Here is a 19,153-nt window from a genome sequence, read left to right as displayed (position 1 = left end):
GATTAACAGCAGATTAGACACTGCAGAAGAAAAAATTAGTGAATTCAAAGATAGTAATAGAGACTTTAAAAATGAAGAGAAGGGCCGGGTGTAGTGGCTCACATCTGTAATCCCAGCACTTTGGGAGGCCGAGGCAGGCAGATCACTTGAGACCAGGAGTTTGAGACCAGCCTGGCCAACATGATGAAACCCCATCTCTACTAAAAATACAAAAATTAGCTGGGTGTGGTAGCACGTGCCTGTAATCCCAGCTACTCAGGAAGCCAAGGCACGAGAATTGCTTGAACCTGGGAGGCGGAGATTGTAGTGAGTTGAGATTGTGCCACTGCACTCCAGCTTGGGCAACAGAGTGAGAATCCGTCTCAAAAAAAAAAAAAAAAAAAAAATGAAGAGGGGGAAAAAAATGAATGTAGCATAATTGAGTTATAAGACATATTCACAGATTTTAAAATAGACTTTTAGACCAGGCATGGTGGCTCACACCTATAATCCCAGCACTTTGGGAAGCTGAGGCAGGTGGATCACTTGAGGCTAGGAATTCAAGACCAGCAACATAGTGAGAGACCCCCATCTCTACAAAAAGTTATAAATTTTTTTTAAAATATAGACTTCTTTTGTTTTTTTTTTTGAGATGGAGTTTCACTCTTGGCACCTGGGCTGGAGTGCAGTGGTGCAATCTCAGCTCACTGCAACCTCTGCCTCCTGGGTTCAAGCAATTCTACTTCAGCCTCCCAAGTAGCTGGGATTACAGGCGCCTGGCTAATTTTTGTATTTTTTAGTAGAGATGGGGCTTCACCATGTTGGCCAGGCTGGTCTTGAACTCCTGACCTCAGGTCATCCACCCGCCTTGGCCTCCCAAAGTGCTGGGATTACAGGTGTGAGCCTCTGCGCCCGGCCAAAAATACAGACTTTTAAATAGATTTTTAAATAGCGTCAAGATTTTAAGGTCAAGATAGCATGCTTTCCTGCTCTAACTTTTCAGATCATTATATATTACCTTTTTTCCCCCTACAGGCATTTGGATGGCAATACTGAGCCAGGGCTTACATTAGGAGGCTATTTCTGCCCACAGTGTCGGGCAAAGTACTGTGAGCTACCTGTTGAATGTAAAATCTGTGGTAAGAAAACAACTATTCATTATTCAGTAAATCTTGAATGACTTCTTAATCTGTATTGCTGCTAAAATTAATGTAAATGTTAAGTTATTCCTATGTTTCTGGATTTAATCTGTGCAAAGAAAAATAGATTACTTTTTAAATTGAGTGCCCAGTACTCCACTTCCAGGTATAAATGTAGCATTCTAGTTTCCTGATCCTCTTTCTGAAAAAAGTATATTCTTTAAAGGCAGTGCAGTAGATGTAGTAGACATTTTTCCATCTCTTACCTTTATAAAGTAAATATATATAAGAATGAAGAATTAAACTAATAGAATTGTCAAATTTTATTTCATTTATAATATAAGTAAGCAAATAGACCGAGACAGGTTGGTTACACACTTAGTGACAGAACTAAGACTCCATCCTACAATCTTCTGTTATAGCCACAGGTAAAATTAATAACTGCCATCCTAAAAGAAACTGAACATATTCTGCTGAAGTTACATCTTTTGGCTTTTCAGCCGTTGTCTTCATGAGGTTTGGACTACTCAACATGTCTCTCTGCTTAATGTGTTAGGTCTTACTTTGGTGTCTGCTCCCCACTTGGCACGGTCTTACCATCATTTGTTTCCTTTGGATGCTTTTCAAGAAATTCCCCTAGAAGAATATAATGGAGAAAGGTATTTCAGTTTGGACTAATTTATATCTGTTATAAGTGGTAAGCTAATGTTTGAATAGATTGTTACTACCTTAAAAAATAATCTGATTAACTTGGACAAGAGTACTTCTAGTATGGAAGATGAGATAAAGAATGCCATGGTTATGATTGAAATGACTCATTGCTAAATAGATCTGAATCTCCAGAAACCAAATAATTTCACTAAACCCACCTATGTATAAATAGGGGTGATGATTGTACTACTAAATCAGTTTTCCAGAAGGAAAAGAAAAAAAGCCCTGATTGGTAGTATTTGCTGATTTCCATGGTTTGAATACTCCCACCATGGCCAATTTTTAGCTACAATTAACAACCAGCTCTCTTGAATACATATTTAACAATATATCCTTTTGAGCCAGTACAATCCAGTCCTAGCACACTACTGAAAATAAGAGGCTCATTCAGCACTTTGGGAGGCTGAGGTGGGAGGATCACTTGAGGCCAGGAGTTGAAGACTAGCCGGGGCAACATAGTGAGACACTGTCTCTTAAAAAAGAAAAAAAAAGCTGGACATGGTGGCTCATACCTGTAATCCCAGCACTTTTGGAGGCCAAGGCAGGCGGATCACCTGAGGTCAGGAATTCAACACCAGCCTGAATGACATGGAGAAACCCCATCTCTACTAAAAATACAAAATTAGCCTAGTGTGGTGGCGCATACCTGTAATCCCAGCTACTCAGGAGGCTGAGGCAGGAGAATCGCTTGAACTCGAGAGGCAGAGGTTGCGGTGAGCCAAGATCGCACCACTGCACTCCAGCCTGGGTAACAAAAGCGAAACTTCGTCTCAAAAAAAAAAAATCTGGCATAACATAATTTATCTAAAATCTTTAAGTATTTTTACGAATGCTATTTGTGTGAAATACAACAAATAAGGTCTGAAATAGAGGTAGTCAATCCTTTATAGAATAGTTTTCAGAAAATAAGGATTTACTACTTTTAAGAACATCTAGGATCGGCTGGGCACGGTGGCTCACGCCTGTAATCCCAGCACTTTGGGAGACCGAGGCAGGTGGGTCACCTGAGGTCAGCGGTTCGAGACCAGCCTGGTCAACATGGTGAAACACCGTCTCTACTAACAATATAAAAATTAGCCGGGTGTGGTGGGAGGTGCCTGTAATCCCCAGCTACTCAGGAGGCTGAGGCAGGAGAATCGCTTGAACCTGGGAGGTGGAGGTTGCAGTGAGCCAAGATCACACCATTGCACTCCAGCTGGGCGACAAGAGCGAAACTCCATCAAAAAAAAAAAAAAGAACATCCAGGATTTAGGAATCACATTAAACACTTACTGGCTAGCCGAAAACAATTATGTATCCATCTTGGTTTTCACACTTAAATCATTTAGAAGTCATTCAATATCACCATATCTAGATCAATGTTGTTGTTGAAATTGTTGCATATTTCAGGTATAATTATGGTTTATATAATCAATTGCTTCCTGTTGGATATTTAAGATTTTTTTTTGCTATTAACAAATAATGCTTATATCTATATTTTTGAACATTTGTACAAGTATAAATGCATGGTAAATTCCTAGAGGTAAAATTACTGAGTCAAGAGTTTTACATGTTTTGTGAATTTTGATAGATATTGTAAAGTTGTTCTTCAAAGAAGTTTCATTTATTGTTTTCCCACATTTAGCCAACATTAGGTATTATGAAACTTTTTTATATTGGCCAAAACTCACAGGCAAAAGAAAAAGAAAAAAGTCTCATTGTTTTAGCTTGGTATTTATTTGCTTATGGTTGAGGTTAAATATAGTAAAAATGAAAAACCCAGTACTATAGAAGATAGAGTTGAAGAAATAGTCCAGAAAGTACAATAAAAGGAGTAAAATAAAGAGGTTCAAATAGGAGAGTAAAGGTTCAAGAATACTGGTGGAATTATCCAGAAGGTCCAATATGAGAATGATACGAGAAAAAAAGAAAAAAAGTAGGATAGAAAATCATCAAAGACGTAGTTCAAAGAAATTTTCTATTGAAGGACAGAACTTTCTCGATTGAAAGGGCCTGTTGGCTGGGAAGGGTGGCTCATAGCTCTAATCCTTGCACTTTGGGAGGCTGAGACTGGGGGATCACCTGAGGCCAGGAGTTCCAGGCCAGCCTGGGTCACACAGCAAGACCTCACCTCTACAACGAAGATAAAAGAAAGGGACTGCCAAGTGCCTAACGTATTGAAGGAAGGCAGACCCCATAATCGTGAAATTTCAGAATACACAATAAACCATTAACCCTAAACATTTCCAGAGAGGAAAAACTAGGTCACACACAAAGGATCTGGAATTAAAATTGTTTGGCTTCTCATTAGCAACACCGGATGCAGAGAGGGAGCAGTCACCTTCAAAGTTGGTAGTGAAAATTGTTACCAACTTAGATACCCAGCCAAGCTATCAGTTAAGTGTAGGTAGAATAAAGACATTTTCAGACTTGTAAGGTCTCAAAAAGAGATTTTTCTGGGGAAGGTCTGGAAGAGGTAGGTGATTCAAAGGAACTGAGAAGGAGAATGACATGGGATCTAGTAATATGTATCTAATTCAAAACAGGCTGAAGAACGGCCTAGGATGATGGTAAGGAGAAATTCCAGAATGATACCTGTGTGTCACATATGGGAAACCGTCCAGTTTGGAGACAGTCAGAATGCTCCAGGAGAGAGATCACCAAGGGGATGAAAACTGCAGAACTCCTGATGTATTTGAACATATTGAGAGGACAGTTAGACTATTCCGGAGAAGATTGGGCCTGAATTAGTGTCAATTATATAGGAAACTAACCTTGGGAATAGCAACACAGTATTTCCAGGAAAAAATGTTTTAAATAGGGGAAAACTTATGGCTTAGCTGAGAATATTTTATTGTTTTATCCAAAAGGAAGACTTAACTATGTAGAAAGAATTGAGAATGACACTAGTTAAATATTTATGCATTACTGGGTTCAAGATGATTGAAAGATAATTAAATTCTCTTCTTTCATAGTTGGAGATTCATAGCCAATAACTGTGAAGAATCACAAAGTAGCACTTATTAGAATAAGTGACTATCAAACAAACGTTAGAAAGTGCTTCTGGCTGGGCATGGTGGCTCATGCCTGTAATCCTAACACTTTGGGAAGCCAAGATGGGAGGATTGCTTGAGCCCAGGCGTTTGAGACCAGCCTGGGCAATATAGCGAAACCCTGCCTCAATAAAAAATTAGCCAGGCATGGAGATGCATGCCTGTAGTCCCAGCTACTCAGGAGGCTGAGGCAGGAGGATCACTTGAGCCCAGGAGGTTGAGGCTGCAGTGAGCCGTGATAGCACCTCAGCACTCCAGCCTTTGAGACAAAGCAAGATCCTGACTCGAAAACAAAGAAAAACAAAGCATGCTCACATTTAACCTTAATGAAAATAAAAACTAAATTTTGGGCTGTCAGATGACCTTGTATATACTGTGGAATTTTTTTAAATTATTGGTATTCTTTTTTTTTTTTTTTTTTTTTGAGTCAGAGTTTTGCTCCCATTGCTCGGTGTGGAGTGCAATGACACCATCTCGGCTCACTGCAACCTCCGTGTCCTGGGTTCAAGTGATTCTCCTGCGTCAGCCTCCTGAGTAGCTGGGATTACAGGCGCCTGCCATCATGCCCAGCTAATTTTTGTATTTTTAGTAGAGACGGGGTTTCGCCATGTTGGCCAGGCTGGTCACGAACTCCTGACCTCAGGTGATCCACCGGCCTCAGCCTCCCAAAGTGCTGGGATTATAGGCGTGAGCCACCGTGCCTGGCCTATTGGTATTCTTAACTCTTTTTCCTGAAAGTCATGTGTAAAGACAAGTACATATATTTAAAGGATTCTAGTTAGTGAGATTTTGTTGAACTATTTTAATGAGTAAATTCTAAGAAAAAACTGATTGTTAAACTTTTTTTTCAGATTTTGTTATGGATGTCAGGGGGAGTTGAAAGACCAACATGTAAGTTCTTTGGCTTTCTAAATATTAAGTAATGTACAAGAAATATTGAAATCAATGGTACTATAAGTTTTCAACAGGTTGTTAAAGACCAGGCTCATATAAGTTCATTTCTTGTAAAGATAATGACAATAGGTGAAGGTAAAATAGGAACAAAATAGTTTAAATACTAGTTTTGTTATTCTGCATTCTAATTTTTGCTATAAAGTATTTTGTAATTCATCTTTTTAAAACTTTATTAAAAATTTTTTTAATTTTTTTCCTCTTTTTTTAAATTCTTTGATTGTTTTGTCTACTTTGGTACACCCTTGTAAAACATGTAAATTGTCTTTAGCTTTCAAGCTAAACTGCATTTAGTCTGAAAGTATTTAAAATATTTTCTTCATATTATACTTTAAGCTGTGTGATAACACATTGAAATTGTTTAAGGTGGCCACAGATAATAGGTGATTCTTCCATTATGCCAATGAGAAAATACTTTTTTAAATTTTGAAGAGGGCCAACTTTAATAAATAAATTTGTATAGATGTAAATAATATGGATCACTGTCTAGCTTTAATTTGTAATTTAGTTACATGTTCATATTGAAAACTATATATATTATATAAAATAATAATTAGAAGTATTGCTCTTCTACTGTCACAATTTATAAAGTAATTTTATTAAATTTTATATACCTCTTTGACATCAGTAGTTTCCTCTTAACTGGAACCACTTTTTGAATCATTTGACAGTTTTTTGGTTTTATTTTCTGAGACAGACTCTTGCTCTGTCACCCAGGTTGTAGTGCAGTGATGCAATCTTGGCTCACTGCAACCTCTGCCTCCCAAGTTCAAGTGATTCTCGTGCCTAGCCTCCCAAGCAGCTGGGATTATAGGCGTGCACCACCATGCCCAGCCAATTTTTGTATTTTTAGTAGAGACTGGGTTTCGCCATGTTGACCAGCTGGTCTTGAACTCCTGGGCTCAAGCAATCCACCCGCCTTGGCCTCCCAAAGTGCTGGGATTACAGGCGTGAGCCACTACACCCGGCCTCATTTGAGTTTTTAAGAATAGGTCATTGTCTGTGTTGTTTGAGATTTATTTATTCATTCTTTTTTTTTTTTATTCAAAGCCAAATACTTCTGAGATTTAGTGATTTTTGAATCTGTGTATGAAGCTGCCCTGGAAATTTTATCCCAAGGCGCAAGTACTCATATATGTAATGCTGAAAGAACAAATGTAGTTTTTTCGTTTCTGCTTGTCTTATCTGTGTCATTTGACATATTTTTTTAAAGGTTTACTTGAAAGGGAAATATAATGTTTGCAATTGTGAGGTCATTCTCTAAGAATAATTAAATCTATGTTAAATTTTTATGCTTCTCTTTTTAATTGAATCAATCAGGTGGTCTTGCTAAGCATTCAAAAGTAGCGCTGGTTTGAAGCTCATATGTCTTTCCTAAACCTTAGAATGAAATAATTGAGAGCGAACTGTAATAGAATAGACTTTAAAGATTCAAAAACAAAACCATTCCCTCATTTCTAAGGGATAGTTTTGGGGAAAAAATTAATTGCCTTAGATTTGAGAATATAGAGTACATTGGAAGTAATAAAGTAGGTAGTGGGAAAAAATTGGTAGAGATATAAAAGAGCAAAGCACACCTTGAATATCATCTAGCTGTGCTGTAATTAACTTTTGGAAACTAGTTTATCACTTTTCTTCTTTTCACTACAGGTTTATGTTTGTGCTGTGTGCCAAAATGTTTTCTGTGTGGACTGTGATGTTTTTGTTCATGATTCTCTACACTGTTGCCCTGGCTGTATTCATAAGATTCCAGCTCCTTCAGGTGTTTGATTCCAGCCTGTAGTATACATTGTATGTGTTAAAAAGAAATTTGCAACTGTGAATAAAAGGACTTCTTTAGAAGAAGCTTCATTTAAAACATGAAAGGATAATCTGACTTAAGAAACTTTTTGCTAAGAAAAGGTAATATTTTATTAAATTTTAAATTTGTGTTGTCACAGAAATACCTGAAATTCAGTAGTACTTCATTCAATTAATTTTGTTTTCCATTATTTTGAGTTATACTGTTTTCAAAGTCATTATGCAATATGTATAAACTTATAATAATTAAATTGATGTGATAATTTTATGTTTTTATAATTAAATACGGAATCTTTATGATTTATGTTAATTCATTAATTTAGCATAAGAAGAAAGTTAAGTCTGAATGTAAATTCAGTGTAAGATGAAAATTTATCAATACTTATGAAATTAGGCTGGGCACTGTGGCTCACACCTGTAATCCCAACACTTTGGGAGGCTGAGGTGGGCAGATCACCTGAGGTCAGGAGTTCGAGACCAGCCTGGCCAACATGGTGAAACCCCGTCACTAGTAAACATACAAAAAATAATTAGCCGGGCATGGTGGTTCACGCCTGGAGTCCCAGCTACTTGGGAGGCTGAGGCAGGAGAATCGCTTGAACCCAGGAGACGGAGGTTGCAGTGAGCGGAGATTGTGCCACTGCACTCCACCCTAGAGTGAGACTCCATCTCAAAAAAAAAAAAAAGTTATGAAATTAATACATACGAAATGATGTACTGCTACATCCACCAGAGAGGTCTTTTTAGGTTTAACCAAACATTTGGAATATGTTTATCAAGTTAGTACATCTGAAATTATTTGTGGCTATGACCAACAGAAGTCACTTTACATTAAACATTCAAACTCACAAGACTGCCATGGCCATACTTGGTACCCGCTTACTCAGAAGGATATTAAACAGAAACAACAGCCTGCCAGCACAGCATCAAGCAGTCCTCATTAGCAGTGGAAGTCCTTGTAGCAGTCCACTAGTACAATTTGGGTGCAAGGAGATAAGATCCTCCACAGGCATCAAGGAACCAATATCTCTTAACAATTCCATAAACACAGCTTCCAGGGTATCCACAAGGGATGTGTCAATTTCAAGAGTCACTACACTCAGGAAAGCCTAAAGCTTGAAGACTCCATTTATTTATAGTGCATCCCAATCCAGATACCTAACAATTACGAGTTATTTTTACTATAAGCAAAGTTGCCTAAAATCATAGTTGATACTAACCATGGTTAACAGAGCTCTAAAAGTTTGACAGAAAGTGAGATTCAAATCCTTTCACTCTCATATGCTAAACCTTTTGCCTTACTCTGGGTCATCAGAGAAATTTAGGTGAGAATGTATGATGAAGTTTGTGTTTTAGATTCAATGCAGATATATCACTGTGGGCAGAACTCTTTCTGGTTATATCCAGTTAAGAGTAAATCAGGCTTTCGGCCGGGCGCGGTGGCTCACGCCTGTAATCCCAGCACTTTGGGAGGCCGAGGCGGGCGGATCACGAGGTCAGGAGATCGAGACCATCCTGGCTAACACGGTGAAACCCCGTCTCTACTAAAAATACAAAAAATTAGCTGGGCCTGGTGGCGGGCGCCTGTAGTCCCAGCTATTCGGAAGGCTGGGGCAAGAGAATGGTGTGAACCCAGGAGGCGGAGCTTGCAGTGAGCCGAGATCGCTCCACTGCACTCCAGCCTGGGCCACAGAGCGAGACTCTGTCTCAAAAAAAAAAAAAAAAAAAGAGTAAATCAGGCTTTCATAGCAAAGGTATGTCTATTTTATGTATATAAACTTCAGGTACTCTAGCTTGAGGTTCACTATGAAATTTGTGATTTTTTTTTTTTTTTTTTTTTTGAGATGGAGTCTTGCTCCATCACCCAGGCTGGAGTGCAGTGGCCTGCTGTTGGCTCACTGCAACCTCCGCCTCCCGGGCTCAAGCAATTCTCCTGCCTCAGCCTCCTGAGTAGCTGGGACAACAGGCGCCTGCCACCACGCCTGGCTAATTTTTGCATTTTTGGTAGAGAGGGGGTTTCACCTTGTTGATCAGGCTGATCTCCAACTCCTGACCTCAGGTCATCCACCCACCTCGGCCACCGTGCCCGGCCAAAATTTGTGATTTTATAACTAAGAATTTTTAGTTAAGAACATTATCAGTAAAGACAATGTAATCCCACCCTGGAGAGTTTATTGGGAGCCCAGGAATATTCATTTTTAATACACACACACACACACACACACACACACACTGATCAGAGTAACAGGAGTTTCTCTCAGGAGTCATACTCCATGAGCCTGGACCCAGTGGTTCTTTATGTGGAAACAAATTTCAGCTATAGGTAACCTGGTAACTGCTATTTTCTTCTGTGTGCTCTGTCAACAAAGCTATCACTGGCTTGCAGGAGATGCCTTTAATACTCAGAGCATTCTATCTCCCCCTATCTGGTTTAGAAGGAAGGCCTTCATTAGTTACCTATTGAGAAGTTACTAGAACTCTCTATTAGAGACTTACCCTCCTGACCTGATAAAAAGGGATACCCATGTCTCTGTTAACAGCTTTATCTCTTTCTACAGTTTTGGGTATTTGATAAGGTTAAGGCAAAATTTTAGTTATGCTTAAGGAGGAGTTCTTTTTTCACAATTACAGAGAAAATTTTGGTTTGTTGAAGATTGCAGAAATAGCAATGGTAATGTAAGACAGTTTTGGCCTTTAATTTTTTTCTTGAAACTCTACAGTATACTACAATAGTGAAGGAAACTATTAACATGAGAGATCCTTCTGAATAGGATGTCTTTCTGAGTTCCACTATTCAGTTACAAAACTCCTTAATGCTTAAAATTCATTATGAAAATTAGATTTATTTTAGATACTTTCAAGTGTATACATTTTTATTTCATAATTTTTATTGTCTTTTAACTAAAGCATTTAGTTCATTTATATTTACTGTGTACCTTTTATATTTAACAAATATATTTACTTATTAAAAGATTACCACTGATATATTTTATTTATTATAAATATTTATTATATTTATAAATATATTATTTATATATAAATATATTATTTATATTTATATTTATATAGTTATATATATAAATCTATATATTTATTTTTATATATAATATATATTATATAATATATAATATATAATAATATATTATATAATATATAATATATAATAATATATTATATATTATATAATATATAATAATATATTATATAATATATAATATATAATAATATATTATATAATATATAATATATAATAATATATTATATAATATATAATATATAATAATATATTATATAATATATAATATATAATAATATATTATATATTATATAATATATAATAATATATTATATAATATATAATATATAATAATATATATTTTAATATATTATATATTAAAATATATAAATATATATAATAAATATATTATAAATATTTATTAAAAGATTACCACTGATATATTTGGGTTTAAGTCTATTATCTTTGTGTTATTGGTTCCAACAATTCCATCTTTCGTTTTTTTAAATTTTTTTAACTACATATTTGATACTATCTTTTCCTTCTTGCCTTCTTTTTGATTGCTTACTTTCTACCATTCTGTGTTTTTCCTCACTAGTTTGAAAATTGTATACTTTGTTTTTATTCTTTCAGTGGTTACCCTAGAAATTACAACAAACAAAAATTGCAACAACAATAAATTACAACAAGAAGAATTTTTTTTTTTTTTTGAGACAGAGTCTCGCTCTGTCGCCCAGGCTGGAGTGCAGTGGTGCGATCTCGGCTCACTGCAAGCTCCGCCTCCCGGGTTCATGCCATTCTCCTGCCTCAGCCTCCCAAGTAGCTGGGACTGCAGGCGCCCGCCACCACTCCTGGCTAATTTTTTGTATTTTTACTGGAGACGGGGTTTCACTGTGTTAGCCAGGATGGTCTCGATCTCCTGACCTCATGATCCATCTGCCTTGGCCTCCCAAAGTGCTGGGATTACAGGCGTGAGCCACCATGCCTGGCCAACAACAAGAATTTCTTAACTTAGGTCCCCTAGGAAGTAGAACCTGAGGCAAAGATGAAAGTATTGTTACTTTATTAGGGAGGGGCAGATCAAGGGGGGTGAGAGTGTGGAAGAAAAGGGAAAGCAAAGCAAGGAAAAACGTGATGCATTGTGTTACTGCAGTGGCCGGGCTTCATGACAAGCTGTGACGAGATACAGGAGCCTCCCAGCAAGTGTGTTCACTTAGAGTGTGGGGCTTCTCTAGAAGGTTTATAAGGAGAAACTGCCCCTCTGAGCAGTCCATTGAAGGGAGGAAGGAGAAGTAACTTAATTTCCTAAGTTCTTCCATTTCCCGTTGATCCTAGTTTGCCCACAGGGCTGTGTCATCTCGTCCTTTGGTAACTGCTCAGGAAGCCAGATCTCGTGCTCAGTGGTGTGGCATTGCATCTACTTCTAGAAGGATTTCTCAATACTTTATAACTTCCTCATGTTTGTGGTCATGTCTGTGTTCAGCTGTATCTCTAGAACGGTTGGCCAATTCATAGCATGAAATGATTTCATGAGTGGTGACAAAGAAAGGGTGCAATCAGCCCTTGGGGAGTGGGTTAGTGGAATCCCAGTCCTGAGGCCATTAGTGGGTGGCAGAGTTTAGGAGAAAAGGTAAGAAGTTTCAGTCCTTGGGCCCTGTAGTAAGGAGAAAAAGGGTACAGGAGGTTGTCACACTTCTGAGAAGTAGTCTTAGAGTGCCCTAGTGCCTGCTTTGGATCCAGTTCTGTAAGGGCAGAGGATTCATTATTTCCAGGTAATTTAAGTATGTTCTGGGGAGAAGTATTACAAGATGGACTGGGGACTTGGCTGGGATCCTGATGGGATCTAAATTATTGATTTCACCTGACTGAATTGCTATTTGCGTCACACCTCAGGACCCTGGAAACAATACACAATTTGCCCATTCATTAATTTATTAATTCACTCAACAAACTTGTACATCTGCCATAAGTCTGACACGATCCTAGTTATCAGGGATGTAGATAGGATAGTCAAAAGAAGATGTAAACCTAACCTCATGCATCTGTGAATCTCCCCATCTAAAAAGACACAGCCTTGTAAAGAAGCTTGTGTGAAAGTGCTAACGACATGCCAAGTGTTAAGGGGATGCAGGAGAGGCACGGTAAAATGGGTTGGGAGGCAGCTCAGATGTCTAAAGGGGTCAGGCAGACAATGCAGATAAGTGAAAGAGGGCCAGTTGATGCAGAGTGGGGACATCTGGAAAGCACCCGCCCCATCTAAAGGAGGCAGCCTCTGAGAGGCTGGGGATCAGGGATAGAAGGGAGATGTACTTTTCACTGTACATCCTTTTGTATTTTTTAATTTTGTTACTTAATTCAAAAAAATGTAAAAATAAAGTGAGGTAACCATTATTTGGCCCCAGCCTATTTTTTTCTTCTGGGAATGATACTTAAAGAGAAACTAAATCTGGATTTTTTTTTTTTTTTTTTTTTTTTTTTTTTTGAGACAAAGCCTTGCTCTGTTCCCCAGGCTGGAGTGCATTGGTGCAATCATGGCTCACTGCAGTCTCGACCTTCCAGACTCAAGTGACGGTCCCACTTCAGACTCCCTAGTAGCTGGGACCACAGGTGTGTGCCATTGTGCCTGGCTAATTTTTAAAAAGTTTTTTTTTGTAGAGACACTGTCTTCCTATGTTGCCTAGGCTGGTCTTGAACTCCTGAGCTCAAGTAATCTGCACACCTCAGTCTTCCGAAGTATTGGGATCACAAGCGTGAGCCACCATGCCCAGCCGTAAAAACTGGATTTTTAAAGTGAATTCTCCCAAGTTTGAGATGTTAGCCTCTAATTTAGAAAAACACAGAGGCTAAATAAAACTTATCTTCAGTCCACCAGTTGACAAACTTTGGCCTGGCCTGTCTCTTTTCTATCATTTATCATCAGGGCAGATAATCTTTTAAGTTTCAGGTGTTACACTTTCCTGGGATATACTCCTCTTAGGGGATAATTTATTTACTTTTTGTTTTTGTTTTTGTGACAGAGTCTTGCTCTGTCAACCAGGCTAGAGTGCAGTGGCATGATCTTGGATCACTGCAACATCTGCCTCCCGGGTTCAAGTGATTCTCCTGCCTCAGCCTCCCGAGTAGCTGGGACTACAGTCATGTGCCACCATGCCTGGCTGATTTTTGTATTTTTAGTAGTGACGTGGTTTCACACCATGTTGACCAGGCTGGTCTCGGAACTCCTGACCTCAAGTGATCCACCCACCTTGGCCTTCCAAAGTGCTGGGATTACAGGTGTGAGCCACCGTGGCCAGCCTTAGGGGATAATTTAGGTTTTTTGTGTTTCTGTTTTAAATTTAAATTTTTATTTTTTTGAGGCAGTATCACTCTGTCTCTCAGGCTGGAGTGCAATGGCACAATCAACTCACTGCAGCCTTGAATTCCTGGGCACAAGTGATCCTCCCAATTCAACTTCTCAAGTAGCTAGGACTACAGGTGTGCACCACCATGCCTGGCTGAATTTTTTTTTTTAAGAGATGGACTCTTGCTGTGCTGTCCAGGCTCGTGTCAACTCCTGGCCTCAAATGATCCTCTCTCCTAGGCCTCCCAAAGTGCTGGGATTACAGACGTTAGCCACTGTGCCCAGCCTAGTTCAAGTTTTAAGCATTAAGAATTGACTCTTTGGAGGAAAAGGGATCTTCTAAGGATCTCTACAGTCAGTGACTCTAAATGTAGTGTTTGGACCAGTAAGTAGCATTAGCATCACCCAAGAAGTCATTAGAAATGCAAATTCTTGGCCAGGCGCGGTGCCTCATGCCTGTAATCCCAGCACTTTGGGAGGCTGAGGTGGGTAGATCACGAGGTCAGGAGTTCGAGACCAGCTTGACCAACATGGTGAAACCCTGTCTCTACTAAAAATACAAAAATTAGCCGGCCGTGGTGAAGGGCATCTGTAATCCCAGCTACTCAGGAGGATGAGGCAGGAGAATCACTTGAATCCAGGAGGCGGAGGTTGCTGTGAGCCAAGATCACACCACTGCACTGCAGCCTGGGCAACAGAATGAGACTCCATCTCAAAAAAAAAAAAAAAAGCAAATTCTTGAGCCCCATCACAGGCCTGTTGAATCAGAAACTCTGAGGATGGGTCTAGCAGTCCGCTTTAACAAATCCTCCAGGTGGTTACAATAAATGTTGAAGTGTGAGAGCTACTGCCTGTAATCCCATTTAGAGAGGTACATAGGTAACTTAAAAACAGGTCCTGATAAAAGAATTCTACTAAACTTAAAAAACAAATTCAGGTAACTTTATAAACAAACAAATCTCGGCCGGGCGCGGTGGCTCACGCCTGTAATCCCAGCACTTTGGGAGGCCGAGGCGGGCGGATCACAAGGTCAGGAGATCGAGACCATCCTGGCTAACACGGTGAAACCCCGTCTCTACTAAAAATACAAAAAATTAGCCGGGCGTGGTGGCGGGCGCCTGTAGTCCCAGCTACTCGGGAGGCTGAGGCAGGAGAATGGCGTGAACCCGGGAGGCAGAAATTGCAGTGAGCCGAGATCGCGCCACTGCACTCCAGCCTGGGTGACAGAGCAAGACTCCGTCTCAAAACAAACAAACAAACAAAAAAAACAAATCTCAAACATGGAATTATTTTTTCACTTCTCTCTTTTGTTTTTTTTTTTTTGAGACAGAGTCTCGCTCTGTAACCCAGGCTGGAGTGCAGTGGCGCGATCTCGGCTCACACTGCAATTTCTGCCTCCCGGGTTCACGCCATTCTCCTGCCTCAGCCTCCCGAGTAGCTGGGACTACAGGTGCCCGCCACCACGCCCGGCTAATTGTTTTTTTGTATTTTTAGTAGAGACGGGGTTTCACCGTGTTAGCCAGGATGGTCTCGATCTCCTGACCTCGTGATCCGCCCGCCTCGGCCTCCCAAAGTGCTGGGATTACAGGCGTGAGCCACTGCGCCCGACCTTTTTCACTTCTCTTAATGCTCTGTAAACATTAGTGTATTTATATATGTACTTAGAATTTTTAAAAATCAATTTTATTGAGTTATAATTAACATACAGTAAAAATGCTCCCATCTTGAGTAATTCCATGCCTTTTGACAAGTGTTCTGTACCCATGCCACGACCACCACAATCGAGAGAGAACATCTTCATCACTCCAGAAGGGCTCCTTTGCAGTCAGTGCTCCCTAGGAGTTCCAGCGGCCGGTGACATTGATCTGTTTTCTGTCACTGTAGATGAGATTTGTCTGTTATATACAATTTTTAAAAATTAGATGATATGTATGGCTTCTTTTGCTTAGCATAATGTTTTTGAGCTTATTCATTTATTGCATATATCAATACTTTGCTTCTTTTTACCACCTGTACTTCATTTATGGATACGTTGTTTATCCATGTGTTTATCCCCAATGGACATTGGGTTGTTTCTGATTTTTTGGTTATTATTATGAATAAAGTTGCTATGAACATTATTGTATAAATCTTTGTGTGTTCATGTGTTTTCATTTTTCTTGGGTAAATGTGTAGGAATGGAATTGCTAGATTGCATGGCAAGAGTATACTTAGCTTTCCATGACACCAGTGAACTGTTTTTCCAAAGACATTGTATTAATACCATTTTACATTCCCACAACTAATGTATGAGCTTCCAGTTGCTCCATATCCTCAACTAACAGTTGATATTGTACAATACAAATGTTAACTTTTAGAATATCTTCACAACTTTAGAGTAGATAGTGATTTCTTAGGACACAAAAACTATCAATCATAACAAAAATTAAAAGTGGACTTCATCAAAATTAAAAACTTCTTTTTGAAAGGCACCATTAAGAAAATGAAAAGATGGTTAACAGACTGAGAGAATATATGTGCAATGTAAATATCTAACAAAGGACTAGTATGCAAAATAAAGAATCCTTATAATTTAGTAATAAAAAGGAAAACACGCAATTTTTAAATGGGTCAAGAATTTAATTACGGCCAGGTGCAGTGGCTCACACCTGTAATCTCAGCACTTTGGGAGGCCGAGGTGGGTGGATCACGAGGTCAGGGGTTCGAGACCAGCCTGGCTAACATGGTGAAACCCTGTCTCTACTAAAAATACAAAAATTAGCTGGGCGTGGTGGTGGGCGCCTGTAATCCCAGCTACTCGGGAGGCTGAGGCAGGGGAATCGCTTGAACCCAGGAGGCGGAGGTTGCAGTGAGCTGAGATTGTGCCACTGCACTCCAGCCTGGGCGACAGAGCGAGACTCTGTCTTTTCAAAAAAAAGAAAAAAATTTAATTACCTTACCAAAGAAGATACATGAATGACCAATAAGCCATTAAATTAAAACTTCAGTGAGTATACACATATGCCCTGAAGTAGCTAAACTTTAAAACACTGCCCTATGTGTGTGTACTTTTTAGCTAAAAAAGTGTTTGAAAACAGTATTATTTTAAAACTCAAAATTCCAAATCCTCTCTTCAAATTAGGTAGTAGTGTCACTGGAAGTAAAAGAGAAGTTACTTTAACTGCTAAAGAGTATCCACTAAGAATCTACAACAAACATCATGTTTAATGCTCAAACTTTAGAAGAATTTATACCAAAAGTCAAGAATAAGATAGGATGTCTATCTTCGTTATTAAGCAACATTATATTAGAGGACCTAATCAATGCAACAAGGCAATAAATAAAAGACAAAACTGTCATAATCAGATAATACAAACATCTAAGAAAATTCAGGGGGATTTACAGTCATATATTAAACAGTCCAGAAGGAGTCCTATACATCATCAATGAATACTGAGAATAAAAAATAGTTTTTAAAACCCCTCCAATTTATAAGGGCAACAAAATGTACAAGGTACTAAACTAAATGTAATGTGTATTTGGGTATAAATACAGCAACATAATGAAAAGGTTTATTGGGGAAAAAATTACAGGGAGAAGGGTCAACAACGTGAAGAGGTTCCCCTGCCATCTGGACTTCTGGAAAAAGACCTGCTGGTCTAGGCACAGCTGGATGCACCATGGAAAGTGGTTCCAATAAACACTGGCACTGTAACAATTGTGCATGTTGATACAAAAAGAGGGAGCCGATGAATACTTGGTCGATTATTTAACAATTGCTTCTCTGCTGAAGAAATGGCCTTGTTGGACTAGAGCTTAACTGTGGTTCACATACTAATGCTGCTATAACAGCTAGAAACCTTACTGAGAAATTTGCTAAACCACCAAAAAGAGGAAATGAACCTTTTAGGACATCTGGATTGCCTTTTCTTAAAAATCTAGTCTTGGCTGGGTGCTGTGGTTCAAGCCTGTAATCCCAGCATTTGGTGAGGCCGAAGTGGGTGGATCACGAGGTCAAGAGATGGAGACCATCCTGGTCAACATGGTGAAACCCCGTCTCTACTGAAAATACAAAAATTAGCTGGGCGAGGTGGCATGTGCCTGTAGTCCCAGCTGCTGGGGAGGCTGAGGAAGGAGAATCACTTGAACCCGGGAGGCGGGGGTTGCAGTGAGCTGAGATCACGCCATTGCACTCCAGCCTGGCAACAGAGCAAGACTCAGTCTAAAAAAAAAAAAAAAATCTAGTCTGTATGGCAGCACAACATCAGGTAAAAGTACAGACTAGCCAGATCACTGGTTAACCTTAACCCCTATGTGCTTGAGTTTCCTTATCTGTAATATGGAGATATAGCAATAGCTGATTTGGACTGTTAAAGGAATTAAGTGGACACATGTAAAGTGCTTAGAATCGTGCCTGGCAAGTAGTAGGCTGCAATATTGTGATATAATAAATATATATATTTGATCTTCATCCAGTTCCTGGCACAGATCTCCAGAAACCCTTGTAATTTCCTGAGTGACAGGGGTGATAGAAACATCTTTTATTAGAATACTTGGTCTTGGTTCCTGACACAAGAGCTTCTAAGACCTTTGGAATCTCCAAGTGATAAGAGTGTATGACAGTGAGCTAACTGGTGGCTGGGATCCTTTAGACAACTTCAGGATGGGGGCTATCCCCTGAAAGACTAAGGCATGATTAGAGGTCTGGGATTTGCAGCCCCACGCCTTGACCTCCAGAGAGGGTGAAAGGGCTGGAGATTGATTAACCACCAATTGCCAGTGATTTAACCAATCATGCCTAAGTGATGGCACCTCCATTAAAAAATAAACCACAGGTTTGGAGAGCTTTCGGTTTGGTTAACCCCAACCACATACAAAGAAGGCGATGCACCTCAAACTGCATGAAGACAAAAGGTCCTGTGCTCACCTGGGACCCTTCTGGACGTTGCCCTGTGTACCTCTTCGACTGCCTGTTCATCTGTATCCTTTATAATAAAGCAGTAAACATAAGTAAAGTTTCTGAGTTCTGTGAGCCATTATAAGAAACGATCGAACCTGGGATTTTCCTTTCGGAAGCCGCTCTCTCTCACAAGGGAGAGAGCTGTTCTCCTTTTTCTTTTGCCTGTTAAACCTCCGCTCCTAAACCCACTCTTCGTGTGTATCGTGTCCTTAACCTTGTTGGTGCGAGACGACGAACCCCGGGTAT

At 39.3% G+C, this 19,153-nt stretch overlaps 1 protein-coding gene across 5 annotated transcripts in view; it reads left to right on the top strand.

Moving 5' to 3' along the window:
- LOC100987487 (general transcription factor IIH subunit 2) overlaps nt 1-7,909 on the top strand; it is a 32,595-nt gene extending 24,686 nt beyond the window's left edge. For all 5 annotated transcript variants that reach the window (XM_034959992.2, XM_003806780.4, XM_003806779.6 and 2 more), the window contains 4 exons: nt 1,015-1,118; nt 1,675-1,777; nt 5,713-5,752; nt 7,463-7,909. In XM_034959992.2, the coding sequence (XP_034815883.1) occupies nt 1,015-1,118; nt 1,675-1,777; nt 5,713-5,752; nt 7,463-7,582 (367 nt within the window). In that variant the 3' untranslated portion in view covers nt 7,583-7,909. The remainder of the gene's footprint in view (nt 1-1,014; nt 1,119-1,674; nt 1,778-5,712; nt 5,753-7,462) is intronic.
- The last annotated feature ends 11,244 nt before the right edge of the window (nt 7,910-19,153 follow it).

Source organism: Pan paniscus, chromosome 4 (assembly GCF_029289425.2).
Source record: "Pan paniscus chromosome 4, NHGRI_mPanPan1-v2.0_pri, whole genome shotgun sequence".
NCBI lineage: Eukaryota > Metazoa > Chordata > Mammalia > Primates > Hominidae > Pan > Pan paniscus.
The sequence above is the reverse complement of the archived record's forward strand: the minus strand, read 5'-3'. Positions and strand labels throughout refer to the sequence as shown.